A 26,824-nucleotide genomic window follows, 5' to 3' on the forward strand; every position below is an offset into this window, starting at 1 on the left:
TGGGAATACTGGAGGAGGCGCATCAATGAGGGGGGGGCTTGGGGATGCTGGGGGAGGAACATCAATGGGGGGGGCCTGGGAATGCTAGGGAGGAGCATCAATGAGGGGTGGGGCCTGGGAGAGCTCGGGAGTAAGATCAGTGGGGGTGGGGCTTGGGAATGCTGGGGAGGAAGATCAATGAGGGGTGGAGCCTGAGAATGCTGGAGGAGGAAATCAATGAGGGGCGGGGCCTGGGAGAGCTGGGGAGGAACATCAATGAGGGGCGGGGCCTGGGAATGCTGGAGGAGGGGCATCAGTGAGGGGCGGGGCCTGGGAGGGCTGGGGAGGAGCATCAATGTGTTTCGGAAGAAGGGGTGGGGTCTAGGAGCTAGCAGGGAGGAAGGATGTGGAGGAACAGCCAGGCTGCTCACCCTCCAGGAAAGAAAGGCTGAGAATGGGAGCTGCAAAGAGGTGGGGAGAACCTAGCTGGCCTCAGGGAGGAGGGGAGGGGTTGGGGGCGTGGCCGGATCGCCATCGCGCAGGTGGGGCGGGGTCAGGGTCCAAGGAGAGCCCAAGGCTTATCTCTGCTGCCCTCTCCAGGTCAGTATGGGGCCGGCACCGAGTCCTATTTCTCTCTGCTGCGATTTCTCCTATTTCTCAACGTGCTGGCTGCCGTGCTGACCACCTGCATGACGTTTCTGCCAACTTGGTTGGAGGGAGCCCCCCCAGGACCCCCTAGTCCCGACATCACTTCACCCTGCGGACCCTACAACCCAAACCCCCAGGGTCTGGTCACCTTCCCCGGCCAGCTCTTCAACCTGCTTTCTGGAGAGGTACGTGCTGGGGTCTCCCCCACTCTCCCTGGTGAGACACCTCACCACCTCTGAGCCCATGTGCGCTCCATGCCCTTCAAACCGATGACCCAGGCGTCTGGGCCCTGAACGAGCCCTGTTCCTCCTCCATCCCCAGGGATACCTAGAGTGGTCCCCTCTCTTCTACGGATTCTACCCGCCCCGCCAGCGCCTGGCGGTCACCTACGTGTGCTCAGTCTTTGCCACTGGCCTCGTCTGCCTCCTGCTCATCCTGCACCGGTCAGTGACAGCCACACCCATCCCACCCCCCAGGGTCGAAAGGGAGGGACAGGCAGCAGGAGAGCCCCCTCCCCAAGAGCCTTCAGTCTTGCTCTGTGGGCCCCTTTCTCAAAATCCACTTAAAAAGCATAGGGGTGGGTCCCCTGTTTGTGCAGCGTTCATGTCACTCCTTGGATCCGTAATAAACTCCCACAGAAAGAGCAGTCAGAACAGGAAACCATATGTTGCACTGGGCAGATATGCCAGCAGAGGCCTCTTTTAAAAATTTTATTATTTATTATTATTATGCGTGTACCGTCAAATCGAATCTGACAGGTACAGGAGGCGATTGCCCCTCCTCCAGCAGAGCATCTGGTGTATTTTAACTGCTCACCTCTGGGATTGCAATGCAGCTTCTTGCCACTAGGCCACCAGAGCTCACCCTGAGGCCTCTTTAAAGTGGCTGAAGAGCCAGAATGTCCTTTTGAAGACTAAGCTGACCGCTGGCCCAATTGCTTTACACGCTTGTGAATGTTGGCCAGTGAATGAGGAAGACAGAAGAGGAACTGAGCTGTTGGTGAAGGGTATTAAATGTCTCAGGACTGCCAGAACAGATTCGGTCTTGGAGGAAGTAAACCAGGGTCCTCCTTGGAGACAAATGTGAGGACACATCCTCTCACATACTTCAAAGAGGTTCTCAGGAGGCACCCATTCTTGGACCAAAAAAAAAGACATCATGCTGGAAACAGAAGAGGAAGACCCTCACTGAGATGGGCGGACACAGAGACCCCAAGAGTGGAAACTGTGTGGATGGTGCAGCGTAAGCAAGGCACGGCGTCCACCTGCTGAACGTGGAGTGGCTAGCCTGACCACAGCACCAGTCAGTGAATAAAGAAGGGATGTCTTTAACTGGGACGCGGGTGAAGAATGTGAGCTCTGGTGGCTCAGGCCTTAGAGTGTTGATTTGTGACATCCCCAAAGCCATACCTCTCTCATGGTTTGAATCCACCAGCCATGTTGAGGGAGAAAGGCAGGCCGTGGTCTCCTCTCCTGTGACAGAGAGAGACAGAGAGAAAAGAAGAAGAGGAAGAAGAAGAAGAAGAGGAAGAAGAAGAAGAAGAAGAAGAAGAAGAAGAAGAAGAAGAAGAAGAGGAAGAGGAGGAGGAAGGAGGAGAAGGAGGAGGAGGAGGAGGAGGAAGGAGAAGGGGGAGGGGAGGGGAGGGGAGGGGAAGAGAGAGTGCACTGCAATCCCAGAGGCACGCAGTTCAAATCCACCAGATGCTCTGCTGGAGAAGGAGGGACAATCTCCTCCTGCATCAGTCAGATGAGATTTGGACGGTACACACACAAAATAAAAATAAAATAAAATAAGAGTGTTCTCGATTCTCAAAGCACTAGTCCAGGGGCACCAGCACAGGAAGGCTGGGCCCCGATAAGGAAAACCGAAGGAGGACCACAAATGCCTTGGAATTGTGGTGTTAATGAACACTGGGGAACATTATAACACATGTACTGGAAGGACAAACCAACCATCCTCGAAGGACATTCCGCCAGAGGGCTCAGGAATGTGGTGGCATGTCATCAGGAGGGACCTGGAGGAGGAGTCATGTCTGGAAAAGCAGAGTCAGCAAGCGAGAGTAAGATCCTCGGTGAGACGGGTTGACAACCGTGACAGGGACAAGGACTGGGGAAGGCAAGGGTTTGTTTCTCTTTGAGTTGGAGCCAACTTGATGGCAGCTAAGAACAACAGTAGCACCAACCTGAGGTTGGCCAGTTTGAATCCACCCAAGGGTAGCACAGAAGACGTTCCAGTTGAGCTGTTTCCATAGGACAGAAGCTAAGGAAACTGTGCAGAACACAGTCCTGCTTCTGTGACAGATGAACACCAGGGGTCCCCGTGAATCAGAATAAACTCGGTAGCGATGGGTCGGGCTTACAGGGCAGTGCAGGTGGGTGGTGCCCCACAGATAAGCAAGCAAAGGAATCTTTTTTGCTCCCTTTGACATGTTCTACCCCTAGAGTTTGAGGCAGCAGCTAACACAGTGTGAGCTCATGCTGCCATCTGGTGGACACCAGGTGGTTCCGTGTGGTCCAGGCTGAATGGGCCCATAGCTGACCCTCCAGTGGGTTTTCAGAGGCTGTCAATTACCACACACGAGGAGATTGTCCATCTTTCTGCAGCAGAGGAAGGATTCAAACCATGCACCTTTGGGTCAGGAGCAGAAGTTTTTACCACTAGGCCACCAGAATTCCCTGAATCTGAACCAACCAGCCTCAAGTCACCAAACGTCAGCAACAGGGCATCCCCTTAGAACATGTGTCCCATTAATTGTTTCAAAATTCATATTTATTTTTCCCCCATTTCATTTTAAAAAATGTCCTCTGTTACTGGCCTGATCGCAACAATGATTCCATCCTGAATGGGTGGTGGTTGTTGTTAGGTGCTGCCTTGAAAGGGTTAGTTCCATATTTTTCGTAAAGTTCCAAAACTCAACCCCAAACCTCCTGTGGCTGCATGGATTCTGACTCATTGTTGCAGGACAGGGCACAGCTGCTCACCCCCACCCTGGGGTTTCCAGGGCTCTGATCTGGAGGGAAGCGACTGCCTCATCATTCTCCCTCAGGGCAGTTGGTGGGTTTGAACCACTGACCTTCGGGTTAGCAGCTGGATGTCTTAAATTCAGTACTCCTTGGAAAGATACAGGGTGGGGGTGTTTTCAGCTCTGTGAACTGGACTTTGCCACAGAGGCACAACCCCAGTGTTAGATAACACACCAGTCGGTGTGGCTGTGACAAAACCCCTGTCCTCACCTGGGGTCTCTGTCTCTCACACCCTTTTTCTCTGGAGCTCTAACCCTAGCTTCTGCCTTTCTTCTTTGCTGTCTTCCTGGGCATCTGTCTGTCCTCTTCTGGGGTAGTCTTGATGGTGTAGCGAGTTAAGCACTGGACCACTAAAGTCTACAGCAGTTCAAACCCACCATGGCTCCATGGGAGAAAGAGAAGGTATTCTACCCTTGTAAAGATGACAGGCTTGGAAACCCTATATTGTCATTGTGTGGGTGTTTTGTTTTATTTTGTTAGATGTCACTGAGTACAACTTATAGCGACTCTATGAACAACAGGTCTGAACCCCATCCTGTCCTGTGCGTCCTCACAATCTCTGACACACCTGAGTCCACTGAGGCAGTCACCGTGTCAGTCCCTCTCATTGAGGGTCTTCCTCTCTTTTGCGGACCCTCACCTAAGTATGACATCCCTCTCTAAGGCATAGGCTCGCCCAGAAACATCCTCCACGTGTGTGAGAAGCAGCTTTCTCCTCCATGGCCCCAAGGAGCACTCTGGCTGCACTGTTCCCCAAGACATCCTTGTTTGTCCTTTTGGCAGGCTGTGGGCTATTCAGTCCGCACACCACAGCTCAGGGGCAGCCTCAACTCTTCTGTCACAGTTCACACAGGGTCACTATCAGCCAGAATTGACTTGGTGCGAACAAGTGTGGGTTTGTTCTGCATTTGGATCCTTGACACTCTGTTGGCCTTTGTCTCCAGAGATTGACCTCTTCTCCAATACCTGGAAGCTCAATAATATCAAGCATCTCATTATTAGGTGGCTTTGAGGCAATGCTGTAGAACAGAGTAGAACTATCTCAAGAGGGTTTATTTATTTGTTATTTTTTCTTTATTTTTTTTTAAATTTCTGTGTGAGTGTACCGTCAAATCAGATCTGACTGGTACAGGAGGAGATTGTTCCTCCTTCCCCGGCAGAGCATCTGGTGGATTCGAACCGTGTGCCTCTGGGATTGTAGTTGCAGCTCCTTGCCACTAGGCCACCAGAGCTCCCCCTATTTGTGATTTTTTAAATTGATTTAAATGGAAGTTTACAGAGACTTAGGGTTTCCAGTCATTCACTGTTGCACTTTTCTTCCTGCCTACCCTTCTCCCCCAATTCACTCTTCTCCTTGAAAAGTAAAACTTTCATTGTTATACAATCCCTTCCCCCATCTCCACTCCACTGTGCAGCTTTCACTCTGGACTTCTGTCATGACAAGAATACCCATTCATATGTCCCTTTTAAACAGTTCTCTCTCTCATCTGTTTCAATGCAGTATACATCATTCCTCCCCTCCTTTTCTGTCTTCCCTCAACCCCAATGTCAGTCTCGCTTTACAACAGTGGCCCTATGCAATATTTGTCCTTTTGTGACTGGATATTTCACTCAGCATAATGTCCTCCAGGGTCACCCATTTTGTATAATATTTCATGAGTTCCTTGTTTTTCAATGCTGTATAGTATTCCATTGTGTGAATATATCACAGCTTCTCTATCCATTCATTTGTTTTTTTTCCCTTTATTATTATTTTGTGTGCGTGTACCGTCAAATCAGATCTGACTGGTACAGGAGGAGATTTTTCCCCCTCCAGCAGAGCATCTGGTGGATTTGAACCGCACACCTGTGGGATTGCAGTGCAGCTTCTTGCCACTAGGCCACCAGAGCTCCCCTATCCATTCATTTGTTGATGAGCACTTGGGTTGTTTCCAGCTCTTTGCTATTGTGAACAAAGCTGCAATAAACATGGGTGTGCATGAGGGTTTATTTTTTTTCTTTTAAAAATTGTGATTCAAACAAAAGTTTACAAAGCAAATTGATCTTCCCTTCAATTATTTATACCCATTTTGTCTTGTAATGTGAGCTCCAGTCCTGACAATGTGAGTCTTCCCACACAGTCCCATTTCCATTCTTTCTGTTCTACACCTTTCTGACTTGTGACCTTGACCCTGGGGCAAATGTTGCCCTTTTGACCTTGTACGGTTGGTGATTTCTAAGGAGTGAGCGCCCCCCGGATCCTGTGATGTCCATCACCTTTTAGGCCTGGCTATTAAAAGCTGAGCCGTGGGAGTGAGTTTTGCCGCTGGTTAGGATGGTGAAGGGCTGCAGTCTCCACCAGTTTCCATAGGACCAGTAAGCCTGGACGGTGTGTTTTTTGAGGTTGTTCCAGCTTTGCCCCAACTTTATCCAGGATGCTCTACTGTGATCCTTTTTTAGAGAGGTCAGCGGTGGTAGCCAGGCACCATTATGGTTCTCCTGATCTCTGTGTCCTGGAAGTTGAGTTTTATGGGCATCCTTTGGATGAAGTCTATGATACATCTTTGGTTTCCTCCCCTTTTTGTTTCTGGCGAAGATCAGTGGTTGGACTTTGGATAGCTGCCCACAAGCTCTTACCTGTAGGTTTTTCCAGGCTGTAATGGTTACAGGTGCAGATGGCCAAGTCTTTCCCCCTCAGAGCCTGTGGATGGGTCCACCTGCAGACCTCTTCTGTTAGCAACCGAGATGTTAACAGGGTCAGAGCGCATTGTCCCTGGCTGTCCTTCTACACTCCCTGGTCTCCCCTCTCTCAGCTCCGTGTCCGGGATGAAGCAGACACTGTTGGCCGAGTCCGGGGCTCTGACCAGCTACAGCCACCGGGTGTTCTCCGCCTGGGACTTCGGCCTCTCTGGACAAGTCCACGTGCGGCTGCGCCAGCGAATCATCCTCTTCGAGTTGCAGGTGCGCTTAGAAGGGGCGGAGTCTACAACAGGTGGGCTGGTCCATATAGGGGCAAAGGAGGAGGGGCTGAACGACAGCAGGGTCTTGATCAGAGGTGTCTATTCTCACGGATTCTGGCTTCTAAAATCACAAAGGGAACCAGAGGTAGGGCCAGGGAGGCGTGGCTTAACGCTCATTGATGCAATAAGATGGGCGTGGCTACAATAGAACCAAAGACAGCCACCAGATAGGCGTGGCTTAACCCTCATTGGTGCAGTCAGATGGGCGTGGCTACATAACGTAGACCTGGGACTCCAAATTGTCGTAAAGTGCTGTGCACCCGCCTTCTGCTGTTGGGCAGGGCCGAGTAGGGGTGGGGCTTAAATGATGGACAGGTCGCCTGGGCTGAACCAGGAGAACTTCAGACCAATAGAGTGCATATTGGGGATGAGAAGGGCGGGGGTTGTCTGCTGGGCGGGGCCAGGATAATAGACCAATGTAAAAGTGCAGGGCGGAGCCAAAGAGAGGTGGGGCTAGTCTTCTGGGCGGGACCAGGGAATAGAACAGTGTCAAGTGTAGGATGTGGCCAAATTAAGTCTTGCCTGCTAGGCAGGGCTGACTAGGGGTGGAGCTTTTTAAAAAATTTAAATTTTTTTTTTTGTGATTTTAACAACAGTTTACAGAAAAGTTGGCTTTTTATTTATTGTTGCACCATTTCTTCCTTGCCACTCCCTTCCCTCTCCCGCAGTCCTCTTTGCAATGTACCTCTTATTCTGGGTATTTAGAGATTTAAGGATGGACAGAGAGGTGGAGCCAGGGGGAACTGTAGAGCCTTATAAAGCGTGGGGCGGGGCAATGAGGGGCGGGGCTTGTCAAATGGGCGTGGCCATGAGAACTAAGCTGATAAAGTAGATCCTGAGCTCCCTGCTGGTTGGTAAAAGGGCTGGGGGGGCAGAGTATGGGCGGAGCTTTGCCGGTAGGCGGGGTATGAGCAGGGTCAGGATAACTCCCAACTGGGCAAGGCCATCGAAGAGCTGGGCTTAGATGATGGATGGGGCCTGTCAAACTAGACTGAAAAAGTACAACTGGAACTCCAGACTGGCATAGAGTGGCGGGCAGGGCAGATTGGCGTGGAGCTTGGGTGCTGGGTGGGTCCTAATGCTATAGGGACCTCTTTAGAAGGACTGGACAGCATCAGTTCCATTTGAGGCAGGACCTTCCTGCAGGCCTGGAGGAATGGAGCTAAAGCAGAAGTGTCTCATGGCCTCAGGTGGAGCTGGAGGAGGCCATGGTGCGTCAGCGGGCGGCCAAGCGGACCCTGGGTCAGCAAGCCAGGGTGTGGTTCGTGCGGGGGCTGGTCAACCTGGTGGTGCTCGCGCTCCTGGGAGCGGCCTTCTTCGGAGTCTACTGGGCTACAGAGTACACCACGGAGCTGCAGGTGCGGGGGTCGTGGGGGAAGCCAGGGGGAGGCCCCGCAGCCTGCAGGTCTCAGGACAAATGGAAAACACAAAAGCCACTGGTGTTGCATCCAAAGTCTTCATGCCCATAGAAAAATAGAACTGCCCTGCACTTCCTATGTATGAAGCAGAAGGCTTTTCTGCTTTATGTTAACCTTCCCACCAGCAGCTGACTCCTTAAACCGACTTTGCCACCAAGGCTCCTCTGTTCAAAGGAGGAGACTAGGGTTCCTGCAGTCTTCAGATGAAAGGGGAGCAGATTTCAGGGTCCTGGATGAAGGTGTCACTTGCTGAGCTGCTAATGGAAAGCTTGGCAGTTTCACTTCCTGGGTTAATACACAGGAGAATCTTGGAGGGCACCATGAGTCAGGGCTTGATGACATGGGTTTATTTAGGGGGGATGGAGACAATGCTGAGGGGGAATTTTAAGCATTTGTGTGTATATGTGTGTGAGTTGAGTGAAAGCTTGCAAAGTAAATTGGCTTTCTAGCCAACCATTCATATCTATCTTTTGTTCTACACATGAATCACTGAAGTCCCAAAGTAGCACCCACCCTTCTCACCCCCCATGGTTCTCGTTTCCATGAATACATCTATTTTTATTATTATTTATGTGTGAGTGTACCGTCAAATCTGATCTGACTGGCACAGGAGGAGATTGCCTCCTTCCTTCTCCAGCAGAGCATCCGGTGGATTTGAACCATGCAACTCTGGGATTGCAGTGCAGCTTCTTGCCACTAGGCCACCAGAGCTTCCTTCCATGAGTCTTTTTTTCTTCTCTTTTCTTTTCTTTTTTTCCTTTTCTCTTCCTTCCTTCCTTCCTCTATCTCTTTCTTCCCTTCCTTCCTTCCTTCCTTCCTTCCCTCCTTCCCTCCTCTCTTTCTTTTTAAGAATACTTCTGACTTCTACTCCCGCCTGTCTTCTGAGCAGATGCTGCCGTTCTGATTTTATGTGGCTAATGTTTCTGGTTTGTTTTTGGTGGGTTGTTTATTTTTTTGGTTGTTTGTTTGTTTTGTGGGTTTTTTGTTTGGGTTCTTTGTTGTTGTTTTAATGATTACTGTTCTCAGAAGTGAGTGTCTCCCTGGCCCGTGTTTGGTTGCCAGTTGAGCTGTGGGTGTTGTGCACCGCCTTGATATGGCACCTCCAGAATCCCATTCGCTCTTCTGTTGCTTCACCTCGTCTCCAGGAGATGTCCATTGTCCAGCAGACGGCATTGTTAAAACTCGTGGTGGACTACCTTCCATCCATCTTCATCTCTGGGGTCAACTTCGTGCTCCCGCCGGTGTTCAAGCTCATCGCCCCGCTGGAGGGCTACACCCGCAGCCGCCAGATCGTTTTTATCCTGCTCAGGTCCCAGAGGGAGTGGAGGGTTTGGAGGAGCTGTTTGGAGGGGACTTTGGTGTCCGGAGGAAGTGAGATCCAGAGGGGTCTGGTTTCCTCACTAAGCCTCGGTTTCTTCATCTGTAAAGTGGGGGGAATCATGGGCATGGCCCGCTCGGGAGGTGCCTGGCAGGAGGCGGGCACCCAGTCAGCGTCCCTGCTGACGCCCTCGCGCCTCACCTCCCAGGACTGTGTTTCTCCGCCTCGCCTCCCTCCTCGTCCTGCTCTTCTCTCTCTGGAATCAAATCACGTGTGGGGGCAACTCTGAAAATGAGAACTGCAAAGCCTGTGGCTACAATTACAAAGAACTTCCGGTGAGAAGACAGGGTGTCAGGAGGGAGCTGTAGGCCAGGGCCCCCAGGTGTGACAAAGGAGGGGTGGGGGTCAGGAGCCCCAGGTGAGATAGAGGAGGGGTGGGGGGCCAGGGCCCCCAGGTGTGACAGAGGAAGGGGTGGGGGGCCAGGGCCCCCAGGTGTGACAGAGGAGGGGTGGGGGTCAGGAGCCCCAGGTGAGATGGAGGAGGGGGTGGGGGACCCGGAACCTCAGGTCTGACAACGGAGGGGGCGGGGGCCAGGACCCCCAGGTTTGACGGCGGAGGGAGCAGGGGGGCCAGGACCCCCAGATGTGACGGCGGAGGGAGCGAGGGGGAGACAGGATCCCCATACGTGACGGTGGAGGGGGTGGGGGGCCAGGATCCCCACATGTGAAAGCAAAGGGGGCGGGAGGGCAGGACTTCCAGGTGTGACAGCAGAGGGAGCAAGGTAGGGACAGGACCCCCAGGTGAGATGGAGGAGGGGGCGGGGGTTTAGGACCCCCAGGAGTGGCAGCGGAGGGAGCGAGGGGCAGACTGGTCACCCAGGTGTGATGGCGGAGGAAGCGAGGTAGGGCCAGGACCCCTAGTTGTGATGGCGCAGGGTGCAGGGGGCCAGGACCCCAGGTGTGACGGGAGAGACGGGACTGGAAGGATAGGGCGCAGATCCGGAGGACCTGAGACAGGCTGGGGCTGCAAATCCCCGGCGCCAGGACAGAAGGCGACACTGGAGGGGTCCAGAAAAGGGGCTGATCGAGAGGGCTGGGACAGCCTCCAGAGGACACGCAGACGCGCTTGTGACTGGGAAACCGTATGTTTTGAGATCGCTCTGACTCGTTTTCATTTCCTCAGTGCTGGGAGACCAGGATGGGGCAGGAGATGTACAAACTCCTGATCTTTGATCTGCTCACGGGCTTGGCAGTCACGCTACTCATTCAGTTTCCTCGAAAGTGAGAGCCCCGCCCCTCCCAGATGGACACACCCCCTGCCCCATGCCCCGCCCCCGGATTCGCTGATTCCTGAGTTTGAGCCCGAAGACCCCGCCCCTTGTGGCGACCACGCCCCCGAACCCCCTCCTTGTCCCAGGCCCCGCCCTCCACGTGGACCAGGGAAAGCCCCGCCCCTCCCTGGCTATGCTCCCTTCCGATTGGTGGGCGGGCCGGGTGGGTGGGGCGAACGCGCTGTCAATGACCCCTGACACTGCTTGCTCCCCCCAGGCTGCTCTGTGGCCTCTGTCCTGGGGCACTGGGCCGTCTGGCAGGGACTCAGGAATTTCAGGTGCCCGATGAAGTGCTGGGACTCATCTACGCGCAGACGGTGGTCTGGGTGGGGACTTTTTTCTGCCCGTTACTGCCCCTGCTCAACACGGCCAAGTTTTTGCTGCTTTTCTATCTGAAAAAGGTGCGGGGTGGGGACGACTCCTACGTCCTGGGGGCCTGGACTATGTGGGGTGGTCGGGGACAGAAAGAGACGGAAGGACTTGCTTCTACATTACAGAGGAGGAGGGAGCAGAGAAATCAGACTATTAGGTTCTGAGGGAGGAGGGGCTCGGGACAGGACCCCTGGTTGGGATTCTGGGTTTGAGGAAGGAGGTGCTAGAGGTGAGGACTCCCAGGTCTGAAGGAGGACGGCTGGGGTTGAGCAGCCCCGAGTCTGAGGGAGGAGATCTGGGGTGGGTGAGGACTTGTGGGTCTGAGGGATGAGGGCTGGGAGGTGGGCGAGGACCCCCAGGTCTGAGGGATGAGGGCTGGGGGAGGACCGGGGTCCGAGGGAGGAGGGCTAGGGGGTGGGCGAGGACCCTCGGGTTCGAGGGAGGAGGGCTGGGGGCAAGGACCCCGGGTCCGAGGGAGTAAGCCTGGGAGTGAGGACCCCGGGTCCGAGGGAGGAGGGCTGGGGTTGGGTGAGGACCCGTGAGTCCGAGGGAGGAGGGCTGGGACGAGGACCCCAGGTGCGAGGGAGGAGGGCTGGGGCGGGTCCGAGAAAGGAAGCTTGAAGTTTGTCCTGGACTCTCTGCTGTCCTTCGCACGTCCCTCCGCAGCTCGCGCTCTTCTCCACCTGCTCGCCGGCCTCCCGCACTTTCCGGGCGTCCACGGTGAACTTCTTCTTCCCGCTGGTCCTCCTTCTGGGTCTGGGCCTGTCCGCCGTGCCTGTCCTGTACAGCATGTTCCTGTAAGTGTGAACACCGCCCTGCCCCGCCCCGCCCCGCATCCATCCGGACGCTCGTCTCACTAGAGTCCCTGCCTCTAACCCCAGGATCCCGCCCTCCAAGCTGTGCGGCCCGTTCCGGGGGCAGCCGTCCATCTGGGCCAAGATCCCCGAGGCCATTTCGGGGCTCCCTGAGACCGTCCAGAACTTCCTCTTCTTCCTGGGCACGCAGGCGTTCGCGGTGCCCCTTCTCCTCATCTCCAGGTGAGACGCTGGGATTCTGCGTCTCCGAGAGGACATAAAACACACACCCACTGCCATCTGAGGAGCTCTGACACCTGTCCAGTAGGTTCACCCTCCCTGGTCTGAGGGAGGAGAGCTGGGAGTGAGGGACTCTGAGTCCGAGAGAGGAGGCCTGGGTCAGGACTCCGGCTCTGAAGTCCTGGATCCTTGGTGTCCACTAATTTGGTGACCTGAGCGTATTGGGTGTGACTTCGCCTCCGCAGCATCCTGATGGCATACACCGTGGCCTTGGCCAACTCCTACGGCCGCCTCATCTCTGAGCTCAAGCGGCAGATCGAGAAGGTGAGTCTGGGTGGGGCCCTGGATGCGGGAAGGGCCGTGGGGAGGGGAGATGGCTCACCATCACCCCGTCCCCCCAGGAGTCCCAGAACAAAGTCTTCCTGGCACAGCGCGCTGTGGAGCTGAGCTCAGCCTGACCTCCTCCCACCTGCCTCAGTATGCAGCACCGGCCTTCGGGCTCCACACCTGCTCCCAGACTCTGTCGTGCCATCGCAAGCCTCGATTACTCCCATCTGTAAATTGGGAGTATTGGAGAAGTTTCGACACTTCCATCCTGAGATTGCGAGATATCCACCAGCCAAGGCCCTGACTCTTTTTAGCAAATCAATAAATAACAATTTAAGACTTTTGGTAGCCCTGATGGTTAAGATGGGTGGTTCGAGGTGCTCCCTAGAACGATGGGGCAGCTTTCAGCTAGAGACTATCCAGCTTTTGGATTTACTCTTTGGAGATGCAAGGCTTCCACCCCGATGTGCCCATCAAATGCGGATGCAGGCGTGAAAGTCAATCAGCGGCCGCCTCAGCAGCTAATGGGCGTGACTACCTGTGATTGACAACACTAATACGCAGCAGGCGCTAGGGGCAATGCGACATAATGAGTGCTGGATGACTCAGCCAATCACCTTTCGCTAAAGATCAGCGAGGGCGGGCCAATTAGCCCTAGGCCAATCCGTGGCAGAGGCTGCCACAATAAGGCGGGAGCGTCCTCACTCCAATAGGAAGTGCGAAGAGGCGGGCCTGGCAGTCTGAGGACGGTTGCGGCGCCATGAATATCTTGCCCAAGAAGAGCTGGCACGTCAGGAACAAAGACAATGTGGCCCGCGTGCGGCGCGACGAGGCCCAGGCCCGCGAGGAGGAGAAGGAGCGGGAGCGCAGGGTCCTGCTCGCTGAGCAAGAGGTAAGCGCGCCCCCCAGCGGGCCGGCTTCCGGTAGAACGCGCAGGCGCAGGCCAAGCCCGGAAGTGCAGCGGCGCGCAGGCGCAGTGCATCCGGGTTGCCTGGATGGGTGGATGAGTGGGTGGGTGGATGGGTGGAGCCGCTGAGCTGCCCTGGGCCGCTCACCTGCACGTAGCCTCCCTGACCCTTGTCCCCCCCCGCCCCCGGGTCCCCGGCAGTGCTGCAGGCCTCCAGGGCAGTGTCCGGCCACAAAGCCACTGCACTGCCATCGCGCCGAGTTCCGCTCAGCGAGCCTCAGCGTTGCTCCCCGGGGCTCCGGGTGGATTCGAACCGCTGATCTTACAGCTAGCAGCCATTGCTCAACCTACAGCCTCATTCACTGTGGGTGTAAAATCACCGGGGAGGAGACTGACCGTCTCTCCCGTGGAGCTGCTGGTGGATTCGAACCCCCAGGGAGATGCCACCTTTGAGCTAGCCGAGCTCCCTTCTGTAAAGATTTAAGAAAACCCGCCAAACCCACAAATTGCTGTCCCAACTCATAGCTGCCGCTAGTGGGTCAGAGGCTGTACGTTGTTCATGAGTTTGTGGTGGAGTGGATTCGAACCACCTGCCTTCGGGTTGACAGTGCCGCTCCCAACCCAGTGGCCCATCAGAATTGTGAAAACCCTATGAGGCTACTGTGTTTTATGTCCCCCCAGTCGGAATTGACAATCTCTGTGTATGGTCCCTGTTGTTATGTTGTTATAGCGACCCTATGTACAAGAGCCCTAAACTCCGCTCTGTCCTGTGCCAACCGCACTGTCTCTGACACTCCCATCCTGATTACCCCAGTCACTGAATCAATCCACCTCATAGAGGGTCTTCCCCTCCTGCGCTGTCCCTCCACCCTCCCAAGCATGATGTCCTTCTTCAAAGTATGATGTCCTTACATGTCCAAAGTATGTTAGACGGAGCCTCAGAATCCTTGCCTCCAAGGAGCCACCCGGTTTAACCCTTTCCAGGATGAATCTGTTCGTTTTCCTAGCAGTCCAGCCAGGGTATATCCAATACTCTTCTCCAGCACCACAGCTCAAAGGCGTCAATTCTCCTATCCTCCTTAGTCACTGTCCAACCCTCTGATGCATAACAAGTGATAGCAAAGACCATGGCCTGTATCAGGCGGACCTTAGTGTCCAGATGGCAAAAACTGGTAAAAGGCTGGTGGTCCAGCCAGCCAGCGGCACCTTAGAAAGGTGGAGACATGCACCTGTCCGCATTAGGCGTTAGGTGCCTCAGAGTCTCCGGCCTCCTCATCAACCCCTGTACACAATGCAAGCAAACGTGGGGTCCTGTCCCGTCCTCAGGACTGCTGTCTTGCTGACCGAGGTGGTGGCCGCCATGCCAGCCCATGCCCCCGAGGGTCTGCCTGCCTTGCACAGACCAAGCCCCACTTCTCCTGTTTCTAGTCCAGAGCGTGAGGTACTGGCTGTCCATCTCTTGTGGAGCTGATTGCACCTTCTCCAGGACTCAAGTGTCCCAAAGGCTGGTAGTCCAGCAAACTCACAGGCCATCGATTCTCCCGCCGTCCTTGCTGTACCCCTCTCATGCGCATACACAGTCGAGATGGCTATGACCATGTGTCGGGTGCACCTCAGTCCTCAAAGTGACAACTTTAAAGAGATCTTTTCACATTTGCCCAAAGCAACACTGTTTGACAGCACTATGTCCCTGAAGAGTGACGGTGTAGATCCGAGTAAAAGGAAACCCTTATCACTTCTCCATTTATCATGCTGTTTATTAGTCCCGTTTTGAGGATTTTGTTTTCTTGATGATGTGTAATCCGTATTGAAGGCTGTCGTCCCTGATTTCCTTTAAGCCCTTCAAGTCTTCGCTTTCTGCAAGCATGATGGTGTCATCTGCATAGGGCAGGGTGTTGGTGAATGTTCCTCCAACCCTGAGGCTGTATTCTCTGTCATCTTCCTGGATCCTTTGCAACATACGAAGAATGGTGAAACTATCTGATCCCAGTGCACCTTTTCTGATTTTAAACCAGGCAGTATCCCCTTGTTCAGACTCCACAGGTATACAACCAAGTGTTCTGGAATTCCATTCTCCCCAGTTTTGCATCACCAGATCCCTCTGCAGTTGATAAACCACCTTCCTGGTGTTCTCTAGTCTCAGCCAGGATCCATCTGATGTCAGCTTCAGAGAAGTCCTTTCTTTGTCCAAGGCCTCTTTTGAATCCACCTTAGATTTCCCCCCTCTACTGTCCCTTTACTGTTGTTGCTGTTTTAAGGTGCCATCAAGTCATGTAAGAGAGAACCTTTAATCTGGGCATAATGAGGAAAAACAACCTGTGTAGAGATATACCAAAATGTATCTAGGTTCTTTCCTAAAAGATTATCTGTGGTTGGTCATTTGGATATATAAATTGAGTTTACAAATCCTAAACAGAAAAGAGCTACTACTCCACCTTCCACACGATACCAAAATTATTAAATTCTTCATAGACAAAAATAGAAAATCATATCCACAGGGAAGACATTGAAGCTACTGGAAAAATATGACTGGGAAGTCATGCACAGATACCATTTGGTTTTCCTTGATTAAGGAATCTTAAATACCAAAAAAAAGCAAGTACTTAAATATTATGCCTGAAAGAATAAATGAAGGAATACTGAAAGAAAATGAATCAGAGCTTATTATGTAAACTAGCAAAATCAAGGGAAAGTTTTCCTAAGCTCTGGATAAACATTTACTTTTCCTGTAACCTGCTTATTTGGTTATATGGTAAAACCACAGTCATTTTCCTTCCTTAGATTTCTTTTCCTAGAAGAAATATTGCATCTTATATGTTGTTGAGCTTAGACTTCTTTTATAGTTCCTTGTCAGTGTGCTGATGTAGCCAGTTTTAAAATAATATTCAGTAAGATTTTTTCCTTGCTTCTGATATTGATAATATTGGTTGATAATTTACGATTGTCAGATCACCATTTTTTGGGGGGGTGATTACAAATAGGGATCTTTTCAGGTGGCTGGCCAAGGCACTAGCTGTCTTCTAAGTTTCTTTGCTTAGATGGAGGAATGCTTCCAACATCACATTCATTTGTTTGAACACCTCAATTGGTATTGTCGGTTCCTGGAACCCTGTTCTTTCCAGTGCCTTCAGTGCAGCTTGGACGTCTCCCTTCAGCACCACTGACTTTTGATCATATGCTATTTCCTGAAATAACCGACGGCTGCGTATTCCCCCTTTTATGCTTCTTGCATCATTTAACAGACTGCATATAGAAATCCTTGTGTTGCCAAGTCAAGACTTCAATTTGTTCTTCAATTCTTTGAATGTATTTTTCACTTTTGGTTCAGTCTGGCTCTTTGCACATGTCATTATAGTTTTTCTCCTACACATTCCTGGCATCTTTTCCGGTCCATATTTGTATTCACGTTAGCTACATTCAAGTTTCATAGTCTCTTCTGACACTGACTTTAGTTTTTTAATCCGTTGTGGTCTTCAGTCACGAGTGTTTAGTGCCAGTCTGGGCTTGAGATGGTCTGGAAGTTCAGGTGAGCTACCCAATGAGAAGGATGAGCTGTGTCTGTGTCTGCTGTTACAGCCTCAGAGGCCGGTGGGGACCATGGGGTGGTTCTGCTACTGAGAATCTGCCTCTGAGTGGGGATCACCCCAGTCTCCCACCTCACGTTATCAATCCCCACAGCTGCTGCATTTTTCGTAAACTGAATGTCTGTGGTGACCCTGCCTCGAGAAGTCTATGGTTGCTGTTTTTCTCTGCATCCTATTTCGGTCTTTCCCACAGCCTTTCTCTTCCCCCCACCTTGTTGTGTACCAACAAATCGGATCTGACTGGCACAGGAGGAGGGAACTGGCCCTCATTTCCCAGTGAAGCATCTGGTGGATTTGAACTGTGTGCCTTTGGGATTGCAGTGCAGCTTCTTGCTACCAGGCCAGCAGAGCTCCCTTCTCACAGCCTTTCACCTTGTTCATCATGAATGCTCTGGCACAGAGATCACCTAAAAATGTGCTGCTGTCGGGTCAGAACTGACTCAGCTGACGGCCACTTTGCTTTGTATCTTCTGGAACACCCAGTCATCTTTCTCCTGAGGCGCTGCATCTGGATTCGAACCCCCAGAGCCTTTGGGTTCGCAGTCCCTGTGGACTGCCACCACCAGAGCTGCCGATTGCTGACTACAGCGTGGTGCGAAACAGTGCTTATGTCAGCAGTGACCGACTCACTCTGTGGTGGCCTGGAACCCACCTGCAGGGTCTTTGAGGCCTGATTTTCTTGATAGCTGCTTTATGGTCACTGACTGGGGAACCCCACCCTACTTACCAGACTCAGGGATTCCTCAGGGGCAGGACCTCAGCTCAGCGGGGGTGGCGGGGGGCTGGGGCGGCGCGCCAGGCACTGGGCTTCTCAGCAGTCCACACGAGGCTATCTGGCGAGTCACTGCTAGGTTTGGAGCGTCCTGTGATGACCGTTCCTCCCGCAGGCCCGCACCGACTTTCTCCGAAAGAAGGCCCGGCACCAGCACCCACGCCCTGAACTGCAGGCACTGGAGGCGTGTGCCCCGAGTCCCGGCCCTGTGGACCTGTTCCGGGAGCTGCTGGAAGAGGGGAGAGCTGGGACCAGAGGCAACAAGGAGTATGAGGAGGAGAAGCGGCAGGAGAAGGTAGGTGGGCTCTGGGGGTGCAGGGTGGGCACCGCGTGAATGCAGGGCGTGGAGACGCGGGGGGGATACGTGCCATTCACAAGCCCCAGGACAGCACCCAGGTGTGTAGGCTGCAGCCATCCAGGCACCCACAGGACACAGTCATTCTGTTGTGGGGTTTCCCTGAGTGGTGCAAATGCTCAATCGCTAGTTCAAAGGTTAGCAGTTCAAATCCACCAGGAGAGACTGGTCGGAGGACAGGAGTGGGGATCTGCTTGTGAACACTCTCAGCCCTGAGAAGGCTCTGAACAGTCCTCTGCACACCGGGGGTGGCCATCAACACCGGTGCCCAAGCCCAGCCCAGCTGTGGGCTGCTCAGCTCTGCCGTCCCCGGGTGGAGGGGACAGAGTGGCCGCGGTGCTGTGCCTTCCTGCCCGGCTGCCTTTCCCAGTTCCCGAGGCTGAGGGGTGCTTACTGCTCCAGCCATCAGCACGAGCGGCTGGGGCAGCTCCGTCCTGGGTGGACCCTCCTGGCTCTTGGCGATAGTGCGGGGCTGGGGCTGGGCTCTCACTTTGACACCAGGTGCCCCCAACTTCCTCGGCACAGCCCTCCGTGTGCCCAGGGCTCTGCTTCCCGGCTGCTGTGAAGTCTGGGCTCCTGTTCCCAGCCCAGAGGTCTCAGCCCCCTCACTCCCCCGGGGACCTGCTGCAGTCAGCCCACCACCTCCCCCCTGAAGTGCTCTCACTGCCGCCCCAGGCTTTCTCCCACCTGGGGATGGCCTGCCCACCAGCAAGGTGAGCGGGGTCACCCCGTGCCTGCTTCTGCTCTGTGGGAGCTGCTTCCCGTTTCCACCACACGTGAGAGCACCCCACGGTTCTCCCCAGGCCCTAGTCCAGCCTGCACATCACAGTGTGTAAACCTGAGAGGCGGCTGTGACCTGTAGAAGTGCTGGTCTGGGAGGGACAGACGCCAGCTGTCCCCGGCAGCAGAGCCTTGGACGTGGGGAGCACATCCAGCTGCTCACCGCTGAGCGGGAGACAAGCCTTTGCTTAGCTGGCCTGCGGGGTGAACTGACCCTGGTCTCCGTCTCAGGGGCCCGGCTGGGAGGCTCTGGATACAGGGCCCTGCAGGAGACCCCTGAGCAGCCACACACACGGTTTCCCTCTGACCCTTGTCCCTCAGGAGCGGCAGGAGAAAGCACTGGGCATCCTGACGTACCTGGGCCAGAGTGCCGCTGAGGCGCAGACGCAGCCCCCGTGGTACCAGCTGCCCCCGGGCCGCGGGGCCCCCCAGCCCGGCCCAGGGCCCGACGAGAAGACCAAGAGCCGCCTGGACCCTCTGCGGGAGATCCACAAGCACTTGGGGAAGAGGCGGCACAGCGCCGAGGACGGGCCCCGCCGGAAGGAGGAAGCTGTGGCCAAGAAGCGGCCCCGGGAGTAAGTGCAAGGGCGGTGGGCGCCGGTGGAGGCGCTCAGGCCACCGTTGGGTCCCAGGCCTGCGCACAGGTGCGAGGGGCTGGCAGACCAGGGTCTCAGGGCCCAGTGTGCCTGACAGGCTCTGTGCAGAGCAGGGGCCCTGGAGGCCACGTGGGAGGCCAGCACTGCCTGGGAGGCTGCTGGGGTGCCCGGTAGGTTCAGGTCCTGCACACCCCATGCTCCAGGGAGCCCTGGTGCTCAGGTTAGCACTGGGCTGCCAACTGCAGGACAGAGGTGCACACCCAGCAGCCTCTCCCTGGGGAAGGGTGAGCCAGTCTGTGCCTGCTGGGGTGACAACTTCAGGCCCCCCCATGGGGTGACAGCCTCATGCCCCCATGGGCTGGTCTGGGATCCCCTCGCTGCAGTGAGGGGCTTTTTCAGAGGCTCCACGGCAGGACACAACACGCTCGGTGGTCAGTGTCACAGGCAGGAGCCCCCCAGGAGCCCAGCAGCTCTTCTCTGCAGGAGGAAAGGCTATGGGGCAGCAGTGGAGGGAGGATGCTGCCCGGGGAGACTGGCCTGCCCCGCTCAGGCTCTAGGGCGGAGGCTAGGCGTGCAGGACTGTGCACACGGGCGGGGGTTTACGGTGGACGTTACTTGCAGAGAAGGGGCCGGCCTCCCAGGGCCCTTCGCCTGCTGAGCCAACTCCTCTCCCTTAGACCCCCATCCCTGGACCAGCTGAGAGCGGAACGTCTAAAGCGGGAAGCTGCTGAACGGGCTCGGGCAGAGGCCCTGCTGGCTCGAGTCCGAGGGGACGCCCCCAAAGAGGACCCACCAGAGGAGATGGACGAACGGCGGCGACGTTACAACTCCCAGTTCCACCCCCAACTGGCCCGGCGCCTCCACCAGGACGCCCAGCCTCCCCGCTGACCCCAACCAGTACAAGAGCCCACCATGCCCCCCACTGTAACAAGTCTCTGTGGACCAGATCCTTGGCACCCTCACTGACCCCAGCTGGGACAAGGCTCCCGCCGCCAGGACATGTGGCGACCCCATCGGACCACAGCCATGAGACCCCACATCCCCCTCCCAAGGGGGGCACGAGAGGCTGCTGCCGCCAGCCGTCATATAAAACTATTTATTCATAAATATTTTCCAAAATGAAAATAGGTTTACCAAAAAATGTCCCTCACTGGGGAGGGGAGGAGGGGGCAGCCCTCGCCCCCAGGCCCCCAGGGCGGGGCTGAGAGGAAGAGAAGACCTCCCGGCCCCCTCCCTGCTTCCTGGGGGAGGGGGCTGCCCCATGGCCGGAGGAGCGGGGCCTCCCCCATCTTCCAGGGCAAGGCCCTCACCTGGGCAGGGTCAGCATGCGGGGCAGGGGCAGGCAGAGGGAGGGGCCGGGGTCACTGGAGGTCCCGGTCCTCCAGGTAACGGTACTCGAAGGTGAAGCCTTCCTTCTTCCGCTGGCCCCACTTCTCGTAGTCAAAGTAGATGTAGGTGCCCTGTGGGGAGGAGGGCAGAGGTATGAGGCGGGCAGGGGAAGGCTGCAGGCCCGCACGGCCATCCAGTGGCGGGTGTGTGGCCACGTCCCAGCCTGGTCTGCTGGGGGGATGCTGGCTGGGGGCGGAGGCAGAGCAGGCACTCTGATTCACTGGCCGGATGGGGCTGCCTGGATGTACCCTGGAGAGTGACAGGGAGGGCTGGGCTGTGGGCTCTGCTGGCACTGGGTGGGAGGGGGTCCCCCAGACAAGGACCTTACTCTCCTCCGCATGGCCTGCAGCAATGCCGTGGTCACACCAACTCCCAAGTCGCTGGACAGGTGACTACACGCTCCAGACAGTACAGGGGTCCTTTCTATAAGCAGGCCCAAGACCCTGAGCCGAGCAAGCCCAGTATCTGCTAATTCTTGGCCTCCTGTAACATTTTCCTTTGATGGCCTCGTGAGTAGTGAGTTGTACTTCCAACCCAAAGGGAGGTAGTTCAGATCCACCAGTTGCTCCTTGGGAGAGAGACGGGCAGTCTCCTCACACGTGACTTACAGGCTCTGAAAACCCACTGGAGGGTCAGTTCTGACCACTCGGCAGTGAGTCAGGGCTCTGGGGTCACACACCTCCGAGCTTAAGCCTACTCTCACGTTAACCCACTCTTCACTGGTTTTACTGCAGTGGTCCAGAAGGCAAGCTGCAGTGTCTCTGACGTCTTCTCTAAGGTCTACCCGTGACACCTGTCCCCAAAAACGCACTCTCAAGTCAGTTTTGCTTCGCGGCGACCCTGGGAGACACAGGACTTCCCTAGAGGGTCCTGAGGCTGGAGGGCCATCAAACCGCTCACCTTGAGGCAGTTTTTGTTAGTCTGTGCCGGCGAGTTGCCTGTGACTCACAGTGAGCCCATGCACAGTAGCTCTGAACTCTGTCCTATCCTGAGCCAATCTGTCTCCGACATACCTGCCCCATCACCCCATTCACTACGTCAACCTGTCTCATCCAAGGCCTTCCTCTCCTGCATTGCCTCTCCAATAAAAAAGTAAGATGGGGGGGGGGGGGGGGGGGGAAGCACAAGAATGAGGTCCTTTTCTAGGGCCTGGTCCCCCATGGCAGTATGCCCAAAGTATATGAGATGGAGGTTCAAAATCCTTGCCTCAGGGGAGCTCTGGTGGCCTAGTGGCAAGAAGCTGCACTGCAATCCCAGAGGCACACGGGTCAAATCCACCAGATGCTCTGCCGGGGAAGGAGAGACAATCTTCTCCTGTACCAGTCAGATCCGATTTGACGGCACACAGACACAAAAATAATAATAATAATAATAATAATAATAATAATAAAATAAATAAAAATCCTTGCCTCCAGAGAGCAAGTTGGAACTTCAACCTCTCCAGACAGACCTGTTTTTCTTGGTGGTCCATGGTATGCTCAATACTCCTCCAGCACCACAACTCAAAGGCATCAAGTCATCTGTCATCCTTGTTCACTGTCCAGCTCTGATACAGGGCAAGTAAAGGCAAAGACTCTGGCTTGGATCAGGCGCACCTTAGTCTCTTGACTGACATCACTCCTTCGCAGTCCTCGGGAGAGGTCCCTGACAGCAGGTTTTCCCAGTGCAGTTAAGGCTTTTGACTTCCTGACTGGTCGTGCCAGGAGTGTTGACTGTGGACCCACATAAGCTGAAAATGTTAATAACCTAAATCTTTTCTCCATCTATCATGGTACTGCCAATTGGTCCCGTGGTGAGAATCTTTTTGGCTTCTTGATGTTGAACTTCAATGCGTACTGAAGACTACAGTCCTTGATCTTCTGCAGCAAGCGCTACTGGCCTTCCTCAGTTTCAGCCATAAACTGAGGTTGTGCCATCTGTAGGTTGTTTATGAGCCTTCCTCCAAACCTGCTGTCACATGCCTCCTCATAAAGACCAGCTCCTGAATGATCTGTCCCACATACAGATTGAGAAGGTCTGGAGACAGGCTGCATCCCTGACACACTCCCTTCCTGCCTGTGAACCATGCAGTGTTTCCTTGCTCTGTTCTGATGACCACCTCCTGGTTCAAGTATAGGTTTCCCATGAGCACAGTCAGCTATTTTGGGACTCCCATTCTTCTCAAGGTTAGCAAGAATTTGCTGTGATCCACAGAGTCAAATGCATTGGTGTCAATTAAAAAGAGACAATCTTGTGGTACTTTGCTCTCAGCCAAGATCCACCTGACATTGGCAATGCTGTCCCTAGTGCCACAGCCTCTTCTAAATCCAGCCTGCATCTACTTCTAGGAGTTCTCGGCTGATGTACTGTTCCAGTTGTGTTTGGTAATCTTCAGCAAGATTCTGCTTGTATGTGATATCTGTAATAGTGTTTGGTAATGTCTATGCTCTGTTGATTGTAGAATAGACCATATACTACTGATACGCAAGTTGTAACTGAAGCTAGAGAAAATTAAATCCACAACGACCAAAATCTGACCTTCAGTCTGTCGCCCCCTGAATTTAAAGACCATTTCAGGTTTGAGGCCTTAGATACTAATGAACGAAGACCAGGTGAGCTGTGGGAGGCTAGCAATATTATCCATGATGAACGCAAAAGGTCATTAAAAAAACAAGGAGGGGGGGAATACAGGAGGAAGAAAAGACCGAGCTGGATGTCAGAAGAGACTACTGAACTAGAGCGCAGAAAAGCAAGCCAAAGCAAAGGGAAGACATCTGAAAGTAAGGAGGTGAACAGAAAAATTCTGAAGGGCAGTTCAATGAGGCAAAGTGAAATATTTGAACAAAAAGTGCAAAGAGCTGCAGTCCGAGCATCAGAAGGGCCGAGGTCGCTCGGTATTTCTTCAGCTGAAGGAACTGAGGAACCTGGAGTACGGCCTCTAGCCTTTAACCAGCAGCCACCAGGGCTCCAGCACCCAACTGTGCTGCCCGAGGGGCCCTCAGAGCACATGCTGGGGCGTCAGCATCAAGAGCCGGGCTCAGACCCAGGTGTCTGGCTCGGGCACAGGTCAGAGCGTGAGGTGATCACATCAGAAAGCAGAAGTCCCTACGGAAGACGTGGGGAGCCCCTGCCCTGTGGACACGGGACCATCAGGCAGGGCCCCAGGTGTGGGCGCCACGTGGTTAGAGCGCAGACGTCCCTGCAGCCTGAGGAGCGTGGAGGTGGAAGGTGCTGAGGACGGACCAGTGACCCCGGTGGGACCGGGAGGTGGGGGGCCCTCACCTGCTCGAACTCATCCGTGATGGTCTTGGGCTCCTCGTGCCTCTGGAACCACATCATGTACTTGGTGTGGAATCGCCATGACTGCTTCTTCAGGGCCTTGGCTGCCAGGTACTGTGCCTTGGTACCCTACAGAAAGAAGGAGGCGTCAGGGGTCCCCCAAACATGAGGGATGGGGTGGGTGGAGTGGGTATCAGGGCTGAGTGAGGGCTCCTGCTGGGGACTGGGGTTAGTGGACTCTCTGATGGAAGGTAGGCTGCTGGGGTCACAGGTACACTGGTGCTCAGATGAGACACAGAGGGACAGTGCCCTCAGAGTGGATTTAAGAGGAGACGCTAACGCTTCCAGAGCTGAGATAACAGCCACTGAGAACGTCCCCAAGTCTGTACAGAGATGGGTCACCAGGAGGGCTGGGGTCACATCAAGGGTGGGAGCCACCAGCAGGGAGGGGTGTCGTGAGGAGGACGGGAGGTCAGGAAGGGGTGTCACAAGCAAGATGGAAGGTGGGGTTCCCAAGCAGGGTGGGGGTCATGAGGAGGGCAGAGAATCCCCTGCAGGGGTGGGGTGTGCCAGGGGCCCAGAAAGGTCACCTGCACTGCAGGGACTGTCCAAGCCGAGGAGGTACAATCATGGTGGCAGAGAGGACTTGGATTCCCAGACCCTGTGCTGTGTGGCCAGTGAACCAGAAGTGGGGACAGGGACAAAGGAGGACTTGGGGGGCCCAGGACTGGGGGAGAGGGTGGGGTGCAGTCCCGGCGGCCGCAGTGGGACACCCACCTCACCCCTCCAGCCCGAGGGGGGACGGCGGCGTGGTGGTGAAGCCGGGGGGCCCGAGGCTGCCCCGGGGGCCCCGCTGTACCTCCAGATAGTAGAAGATGAAGAAGAGTGTTTCAGTGGACAGGCGCTGGTAGAACTCCACGGTGTCCGAGTGCGGGGGCGGCATCTGGTGGTGGTAGGGGGGCGTCGGACAGGGGTTGCGGGGCAGGTACTGCCTGTGGGCGACAGAGAACGTGAGCGCCGTGACCTGCGGCCACCCTGCTGGGCACCGACACAGGTGCGGGTCCTGACAGCTCAGCTCCTGGACCCCACCTCTGAGAGGTCAGGCGAGGTGCCCGGGCCCCTGCTGTCCCTCAGCACCCGGGGCCCAGCCCCTGGCACCCCTCGGGCCCCTCACCGGATGCGCTCGGAGTCAGAGGGGTGGGGCATGTGGTGCCAGGCGGCCTCCTCCATGGCCTGCTGGTAGAGCTGCTCCTTGGTCAGGGGGACAGGCCCCAGGGGACACACGCCCAGGGACAGCGGGATGTTCACCTCCGACAGCTGCAGGGGCGGCTGGGATGAGGCTGGTGGGGCCGACGTGCTGCTCAGGATGATGTCTGCGGAGCGGAGTGGGCGCCTGGTCAGTCGGCCGTGGTGCTGTCACCGTGGCCACCCCCCATGACCGTGGCCCCTCACCTCGCTCTGTTAGGTGCAGCGTTGGCACGGGGTCCTCGATGCCGGAGCTGATAGCTGCCCGCTCCGCCATGGACTTGAGAGTGTTGAGAGACTCGGAGGCCTGGAAGGCAAAGTGCTGACTTAGCCTGGGGCAGTGGGGCTGGCAGAGGGCGCCCACTTGCTCGAGGGTCAGCTGGCTGCCTTGAGCCTCCCTCCTGGGACATGTGTAGAGTGGCCATGCAAAGGGGGAAACGCAAAGGGAGTGTCCCTCAGCAGGGAAGGCCTGGGGAGGTAGCGGGAGCCCTCGGGAGACCACAGTGACTGGATACAGATGAGAGGCTGCCTCTTGGGGAAGAAAAAGGGTCAGGCACTGGAGAGTGTGCAGCCATCATGGCCCCACAGGCCTGAGCTCGGGGGCATGAGCCACGGTCCAGCTGCCCTGCCTCGGACTACGGTGTGGACACAGTGCCTCGTCCCGGATCCGGGCCTCCCTCTGGGCTAAGCTGTCCACACAGGCTGCTGTCCCTTCCAGCTAGAGTGGCCCTGCCCACATGTGAGCTCAGGGGTGGCCTCAGGCAGTGGTCCACGGCACCTGCATCTCCCCAGATGGCCTGTCCGTCAGATCTGCCCCTAAGTCCCCCAACCTCCACTGGCCTCGCCAGCCTAGGGTAATGTGGGCAAGTTCACCTTCCCACAGAGCTGCCCATTGCGGGTAGGGGCAGGCAGGTCAGGGTACAGGCCAGGACACCTGGCCAGAGTGCGTGCTCCGCCCGGCCCTGCAGATCCCTGGCTGCTGCCCTCCATTCCCTCCTGCAGGGAGGACACCTGCCTCCCTGTCAGCTGGACTCCTGCCCAGCAGTGCAGGCCTGCTCAGACGCAGACCCCATTCCTGACTTCCTGGGGGAAACTGGGCGCTTTGTTAAGGGGCTTTCCTGTCATCTCCCTAGCAGCGACATGAGTCATGAGCAAACATGGTGTCCTGTGAGGTCACTGTCCCCATCTGGGTCCCCACTGTCCCCAGGGTGGGTCCCGAGCCTGAGCAGGGGTCGTCATTATGTGGTTTCTTGTCAGGGAAGGGGACACGAGACAAGATGATGGACTGGTATGTGATAAGGACTGGCAGGAGGTGCACACAGACACAGCGTGCACGAGAGAACACGGGGAGAAAGGTGGATAAGCAGATGGGGAGCCAGAGGCTCCGAGAGAACACGTGGACACACGGGGGACAGGAAGGTCAGTGCCTCCGAGGAGGGGAGGACGTGGACACACGGGGGACAGGAAGGTCAGTGCCTCCGAGGAGGGG

General features: G+C 55.5%; 3 protein-coding genes across 3 annotated transcripts in view; 2 read left to right on the plus strand and 1 right to left on the minus strand.

Moving 5' to 3' along the window:
• TMC4 (transmembrane channel-like 4) overlaps window positions 1-12,580 on the plus strand; it is a 17,754-nt gene extending 5,174 nt beyond the window's left edge. The window contains exons 4-15 of the mRNA XM_006897371.1: window positions 585-812; window positions 949-1,070; window positions 6,443-6,590; window positions 7,840-8,007; window positions 9,213-9,376; window positions 9,594-9,720; window positions 10,569-10,666; window positions 10,934-11,117; window positions 11,755-11,885; window positions 11,970-12,125; window positions 12,368-12,446; window positions 12,524-12,580. Of these exons, the coding sequence (XP_006897433.1) occupies window positions 585-812; window positions 949-1,070; window positions 6,443-6,590; window positions 7,840-8,007; window positions 9,213-9,376; window positions 9,594-9,720; window positions 10,569-10,666; window positions 10,934-11,117; window positions 11,755-11,885; window positions 11,970-12,125; window positions 12,368-12,446; window positions 12,524-12,580 (1,662 nt within the window). The remainder of the gene's footprint in view (window positions 1-584; window positions 813-948; window positions 1,071-6,442; window positions 6,591-7,839; window positions 8,008-9,212; window positions 9,377-9,593; window positions 9,721-10,568; window positions 10,667-10,933; window positions 11,118-11,754; window positions 11,886-11,969; window positions 12,126-12,367; window positions 12,447-12,523) is intronic.
• A 629-nt stretch (window positions 12,581-13,209) lies between these two features.
• Window positions 13,210-20,331, plus strand: LENG1 (leukocyte receptor cluster (LRC) member 1). The gene is made up of 4 exons (XM_006897372.1): window positions 13,210-13,341; window positions 17,828-18,007; window positions 19,169-19,422; window positions 20,121-20,331. Exons 1-4 carry the CDS (start codon window positions 13,210-13,212, stop codon window positions 20,329-20,331), a joined length of 777 nt encoding a protein of 258 aa, XP_006897434.1.
• A 169-nt stretch (window positions 20,332-20,500) lies between these two features.
• Window positions 20,501-26,824, minus strand: part of CNOT3 (CCR4-NOT transcription complex, subunit 3) — a 20,100-nt gene continuing 13,776 nt past the window's right edge. The window contains exons 14-18 of the mRNA XM_006897297.1: window positions 25,543-25,642; window positions 25,265-25,463; window positions 24,950-25,082; window positions 24,094-24,219; window positions 20,501-20,903 (exon numbers count right to left, since the gene is read on the minus strand). Of these exons, the coding sequence (XP_006897359.1) occupies window positions 20,805-20,903; window positions 24,094-24,219; window positions 24,950-25,082; window positions 25,265-25,463; window positions 25,543-25,642 (657 nt within the window). The 3' untranslated portion in view covers window positions 20,501-20,804. The remainder of the gene's footprint in view (window positions 20,904-24,093; window positions 24,220-24,949; window positions 25,083-25,264; window positions 25,464-25,542; window positions 25,643-26,824) is intronic.

The sequence above is a fragment of the Elephantulus edwardii genome, unplaced genomic scaffold (assembly GCF_000299155.1).
Source record: "Elephantulus edwardii isolate Elephantulus edwardi_28Jun2011 unplaced genomic scaffold, EleEdw1.0 scaffold00208, whole genome shotgun sequence".
Lineage (NCBI taxonomy): Eukaryota > Metazoa > Chordata > Mammalia > Macroscelidea > Macroscelididae > Elephantulus > Elephantulus edwardii.